Source organism: Ascaphus truei, chromosome 3, assembly GCF_040206685.1.
Source record: "Ascaphus truei isolate aAscTru1 chromosome 3, aAscTru1.hap1, whole genome shotgun sequence".
Taxonomy (NCBI): Eukaryota; Metazoa; Chordata; class Amphibia; order Anura; family Ascaphidae; genus Ascaphus; species Ascaphus truei.
In genome coordinates this window covers 57,562,142-57,568,589 of record NC_134485.1, presented here as the reverse complement: position 1 = coordinate 57,568,589, position 6,448 = coordinate 57,562,142, and the positions used below count along the sequence as shown (strand labels likewise).

The 6,448-nt window shown below is 40.8% G+C and overlaps 1 protein-coding gene across 2 annotated transcripts in view; it reads left to right on the top strand.

Annotated features, from left to right (window-relative positions):
- Positions 1-2,923: 2,923 nt before the first annotated feature.
- GABRR3 (gamma-aminobutyric acid type A receptor subunit rho3) overlaps positions 2,924-6,448 on the top strand; it is a 66,609-nt gene continuing 63,084 nt past the window's right edge. Inside the window, exon 1 of one of the 2 annotated variants that reach the window (XM_075594053.1) lies at positions 2,924-3,480. In XM_075594053.1, the coding sequence (XP_075450168.1) occupies positions 3,323-3,480 (158 nt within the window). In that variant the 5' untranslated portion in view covers positions 2,924-3,322. The remainder of the gene's footprint in view (positions 3,481-6,448) is intronic. The other variant, XM_075594052.1, reaches the window with a different exon arrangement.

The following is a 6,448-nucleotide window of genomic DNA, read 5'->3' as shown; positions in this document are numbered from 1 at the left end:
GGTTCCAAGAATACTATACGTTGCAATCAAGTTCTTCATGTTCTGCTTAGCTTACCAAAGAGTGTATATAATTACTAGTCTAGCAGTATACGTTACTAAGTATATGTTGATGTATTTCAATGGAGCAATACATTTATAGCCTTACACAGACATCTAGGGACCAAGTGTTCATAGATTCAATATTATGAAGACAGTGTTTGGTATTCTAAGTAATAATGTTTGTTTTCTCCATTTTCTGGTCTCAATATGTGCTAATAACAAAATTTTTTACCAGTTACTATATATTTTAAAAGTTTTTTTACTTGATTAAAATGTAATTGTCTTCAATGCACCGCAAGCAGCTGCGTCTGATGCGGTTTCTTAATTAGTTAGTCTATGTATGTGTATTTACTTCCGGTAAATCATTGCTCCTTGAGAAAGCGCAACACTTGCGTGAAACGCGTGGCAGGTTCTTGTTTCCTTTTTGTACGTCTTCAATGTTCCAATAAAGCCTTTGTTTCATGCTTCAGTGTACCTAGCTACCCCTTTTTTCTATTTTTCATTCGATTGTGGATTACAAGTGAGTGCCCTGTTTTTACTTTTCTATCGATATCTACTCTCCGACGGTGGCATCCGGAGGAGTGGGGAGGGGGAAGATTTACAGAGACTACAGAGGTCGGCAAGGATTAGCACTGCCAGCAGGGGGACCACAGGTGGATGTGAGTGGATACACAGGAGGGTAGAGGATTTCACTTGCATCCTTCTCTCCACCGCTTGCCCCATTTAAATTACTGCTCACATAGGCAGTCTCCCGCCTCATTCCTTATATGAAACACACACCGCAGCGCTACTACTTTCAGGGACAGTTTGAGTCTCTCCCCCCGATCCACTACAGCCTTACAAGGCACTGGACGCGCATCCCGGAGCGCAAGACAGCACAATTTTACAATACATAGGAGAATTTAGAATGTAATTTTTCAGTGTCACGTTTATGAAATGTGTGAATATTGTGTCTTGCATCTGATTGTTATTGCAGTCTTACATGTGTACATCTGTGTTGCCCCAAAGGCGGACAGTCTGATGGGGCTCCCCAAGAGCTGCTCCCCTCTGCACAAGACCAACATGCTAAGGGTTAACATTTGCTTGTACTTTGTGGAACATCAACCCCACCCAGTGGAATGTTAATGAGCCAAGAGGACACAAATAACGTTTTGTTCACAGCTGCAGTGAAAATCAACCACTCCAGTGTACATCTGCATTGCCCCAAAGGTGGACAGCCTTTGGCGCAGCCATTCGGTTGCTGTTTGGAGATGTTAAATTGATGTGATCTCCAAGTGATGGTAAAGTGATCTCCAAGTGTTTGGAGATGTTAAAGCTGCTCTATTTCAATTGGAAAATCACAAGCCCTTTATGCCCTGTACCCAATTTTACAACTCTATCTGTCCATGAAATGTCTGTCAATTGACTGTTTAACCCTGTTCTGTTAATGTAACTATGTCTTTTTATAACTCTGTGCCCAGGACATACTTGAAAACGAGAGGTAACTCTCAATGTATTACTTCCTGGTAAAACATTTTTATAAATACATAAATAAAACATAGCAGTTTCTTTAAGAAAGAAAATGGAAGAAAAAGATAGCAGGAAATGCACAATTTCATACATGCAATTAACATATCTGTATCAAGTGTCTCTTCCTGTAACATCTTCAGCTGTTTCTCATACCCATGGCCCATATTTATTTTTAGAAAAGGTGCAAATCAACACACACACGGCTATTTTAACTAAGTGGAGTTACTGTACTTCATAAGATGCCTTTCGACTATGAAACTCTCCTTACATAAGGTGTCCTCCATCACCGAAAGCTATCTCTTTAAGTTCAACCGCTTACTAAATATGGTAAAGGTAAATTCACGTTTTGTTTTTTAGAGATCACAATGTCTTATAGTTTTGTTATAGCCTAAATCAACCTTGTACCCAAGAGAAACAACATGCAGCCCTAAGTGACGAATCGATGGCTCTTTGCTATTTCCCAGAAAGCCACGTTGAAGTCAGTGGAGCTTTCCATGCAATTGGTGCTGGATCGCAGTTCATAGATTAAGGGCCATAGTATTTAACATGTTGGCTTTCAGCTCTGGTAAAGGGGAACACACAACTCTGTAATGTACACAAGCGCTCATTCATTTTGATCGTTTTAGATTATGCTGCCCAGCATTGCCAAATACCATTTGAAAATTGAATACAACTGAATAGAAATCTTGTTTATGAGCTTTGTATTGCCCATTATTGAATCACTGTACCACTATTCTTTTTATACACATTGACTAATGAAAGAAACAAAGTAAAAAAAAATATTTAAGTTGCTATAATGTAGTTTGGTGAATTGGTTATAAAAATAACTGAATATCTGTGTACATTCTACACTATTCCCTAGCTATGTTTACAATGATATTCAGAAAGCGTGTGGTTTAATACTTTGGCATATTGCAGCAGAATAATCAATTAAATGCTAATGACTTTAATAAACAATCCAGCTGTACTGGATTTAAACCTGTTACCTGGAGGTAATGGCAGAGATCTTTTATTCTGTGCCAATCCACTTAGTTTGCAGTCATTAAGGTTAATGAGGCAATTTATTGAAGCCAGAGTGGCATTTGCAATTACTAACTAAGTATGCTAGACATTAGAATATATGCTTCGCTATATACAAATTGCAAGCTGTATTGTGCAGTATCAACCATCATTAATTTTAACAGTCTCACAACATGCAGTTATATACACATCATTTATAGTAATCTAACCCTTGAGAAAAACTGCTCACAATATGTATAACTGATATTAAATTCAGTGACCTCTACAGAATAAGACCAGATTTCATAGTGTATTGGACTTTTTTTTATGGTGTGTGTAGGATTAAGGAGATTAAATGTCGACATCCCTCTTTTCTGCACTGGAGTTTGTCTGAGAATGTACTGTGTGGGTGATAAGCTAAGCATTGAGCTTATGTATATCCACAGAAGGAAGAGAACTGGGGTGGATCATGCCCACATGGAATAAACAACCTTACAGTCAGTTTCAGAGTGTTACCTTGTTACTGTTAGGTATTTTTTGTATTCCCCCAGGAGGATGTATCCCGATGAGTGGATCAGGGAAGATAACTTGGATTTTCTAGGATTGTGTTAAACTGACTACAGGAGAACAATCAACACAGGACATGCACTTATTACCTTTCACCTGGGATGCCTCGTTTTGGAGTGGCAAATTGTAGACACAATAACAAGGACAGAGAAATGGAAGCTCTTTAAGGTGTCGGAGGGCAAATTATTGCTGTTGTGTCCTGGAAGATATGGTTCTCATCATTACATTACTTCTGCTTACCTGTCTGTGGCCAGGAGCTGTGCTCAATGGGTTCAATTCTGAAAGGCAAAAGCACCATCATCATCATCATGAAGAGAAGCAACAGGAACAACCAGTGCCCATGAGAGACAGCAGGAGGAACAGCAGGTGAGAGACACAAATTGAAGCACTAAGTTACTGTTTTGGACCCTTCTGCCTATCCCTCATCCCCTCTAAATTCTTACAAAGACACTTCCAGGAATCTACTCCACTGGTTATTTGTCAGGGTTAATTGTACTTGGAAAAGCACCAGGTAAAGTTGCGGACCTGGCGATTGTCTGTGTTGAAGCTACTTGAAGTTAGCATTTCTATAAGGTAACGGAACTTTGGGTCACAATACAGCCTTTAAGAAATAGTCTCTAAAGAACGGAACATTATGTGGTCATTAATGCCCCAACTGAAGGACCTCAAACCAGCTGGGACATTCAAGGCCAGCTAAACTCTTTGAAGATTATTATGTATATAGTCAGGAGTTGTTTTAAATATTTTTTATTTTAATATTAACATACATGTTAATGTTAGGTGCGGTTCCCAGTTCAATATCTTGGTATTCCTAGGCCAATAATGTTAAGAATTTCAACGAACCAGAAAGCTTGGGTTCTGAATGTTCTTAAAGCTATTGAAAGCTTTTTACAAGGGGGAGTAGAAAAAGAGGGAAGGGAGTTAGGGGGAATGGAGAGTTCCCAGAGAGAAGACACACACAGACACACACTCCACCTCTAGGACTGATACGGGGGGTGGGCGGGGGGGGGGATAGTACTGCTCCAGTCTGTTTGGAGCTGCTCTGTAGAGATCGGCCATGTGGGGGACAGGGAAACAGGAAGAGGTGGGAAGGCATTGGTTGCAAGCAGGGATAATACAATGCAGCATGGGAAACAGAGGTGCCGGTACTACAGTAAGTGTACACACACGTACACACTATTTTTTTAGGGTTTTTTTTCTCCTGTTTCAGAGAGGCTGCTGATTGGTTGGTTTCTCAGCGCAAGGCCACTGATTGGCTTTTGCTTTGCAGTGAGGTAAGCAGGGTCGCCACCTTCTACTAAAGGCTAACCCGGAGATAACATTTTTACATTTAGCACTTGCCTTCGGCGGCAGCGTCTCCTTCTGACATTCTCCAGGCATCTCCCCCCTGCAGCTGCTGTCAGTATTGCTGCACGGCATCAAATGGCGCAACGTTGCCATGACAATGGGATGCTATGTGAGGTCACACGTTGCCATGACAACAGGACGCCTTATGGAGCCGAGGCGTCACGTGACATCACTTTGTCATGGCAATGCGGTGGCGTGCCATCACGTAGCATCCCGTTATCATGGCAACGGGAGTCCCGTGACGCTACGTAGCGTTCCTGTTGTCATGACAACGTGGCGCCATTTGAAGCCGCCCAGCCATATTGACAGGAGTTGCAGGAAGAGATGCCGGGAGAATGCCGAGGATGCTGGTGGATGCCAGGAGACACCACCGAACACCCTCCGGAGGTTTACAAGGTAAACACGTTACCCGGAAAAACGTGGCCAAAAACTGTAGTCTCCGAGTCAAACCCGGAGTGGTGGCAACCCTGGAGTTATGGGATTGATAACCTTTTGGACATTCCTTAGGGGCAGAGCATAAGCCATGGGGGTTGGGGAGAGAGGGAGGGGTGGGGGTGTGAGATAGGGAGAAGTGTGAGGGGGGTGACGGGGGGAGAGAAATACATGGCAGGAGGGAGATGACGGGAGGGGGGAGTGTGAAAGGTGGGAGTCTAAGAGGGGGAGGGGTAGAGGAAGGTCACTGATGGGGGGTGAGTGTCACTGAGGGGGAAAGTCACTCAGGGAGTGTGTCCTTGAAGAGGGTTGATGGCACTATAATTTGGAGTGGAAGTCTAAGTGACTGAGGGTGCAGTATCACTCACTCCAAGGTGGAATTATTGATCAGGTTAAAGAGGGCACTATTACGTCAGTTTCAAGTCTGCAATGGAAAAGATGACTCCAGAGTACTGCAACCCGTATGAAGCCAGGTACTTTAGCTTGTATATGTATATATATCGTCGTTAGAGAGGTAAAAGTCAGTAACTACATTCTTTCAGCACTGAGGAAAAGGTGATTAAATGTTCTTTTTGACAGGAAAAATTCTGTATATACAAAGGAAGGTATTTTGATATGACAAGTTCTGAAGATTAGGTGACTTTAATGGGGTTTTCAATAGATATATCAAGAAATTCCAAGTCAGGAAGTGCATTTAGTACGTATTGTAAAAAATGCACTTCATGAGTTTACCTCTGCAATCACGATATATAAATGTCATTCAGTTTTCCCAATGACAGAATGCAAAGGAGGAGAATACACCAGCCAACTCCAGAATATGAATCTCTGCTTTTAGTCATCTTGACTGGATTGTTCAATGAACAAAATGTTCTGAGGCATGAAATTGACATTTTCATCTAAGTTTAGTTTTACATTGCACCACTAAACAATGTGTATTTTTCATTTAAAACAATTTTGGCCATTAAGATAGTTATTCCAGTTAATGCAAGAATAGAATGCAATATCCAATATGTGGGTAAAAACAATAGAAAAAGAGAGAAAAGCTAAACTGGAAACCAGGAAAAATAAATGGGGAGCATTGTAAAGCTGCATTAATTACTATGGGTGGGAATTGACGCTGGTGTTTTGGGTTTGGTTTAGGTTCTAAAACAAATTCTATTTTGGTTTTTAATTGTAAAAAAAAACCTACAGTATATGTGTTATTGTTTTGTTTTGCAAGAACTGAATTTCTTAAAGTTTGGAATTTTTCAAATATGAGGGGGAAAATTAACTTTTTTTTTTTTAGCCCCCAAAATGTGACCATTAAACAAGAACCCCACAGAAAACCCTAGCAAAAAAACAAAAATAATCATAACAACCAAACAAAAATATGAATCTCAGGGTAAGCTTTTAGGGGTTTTGGCTCAAATTTCTCTTGGATTCAAAAAATCGTTACAAAGTCGAACTCTGAGTTCGAATTGAACGCTGAATTCTTTAATTGCTGGACTTGGACAGAACGTAATAGCTGTGAAGCGCACAGATTTCTATCCCGAGAACATGTCCATCCTTATTAACC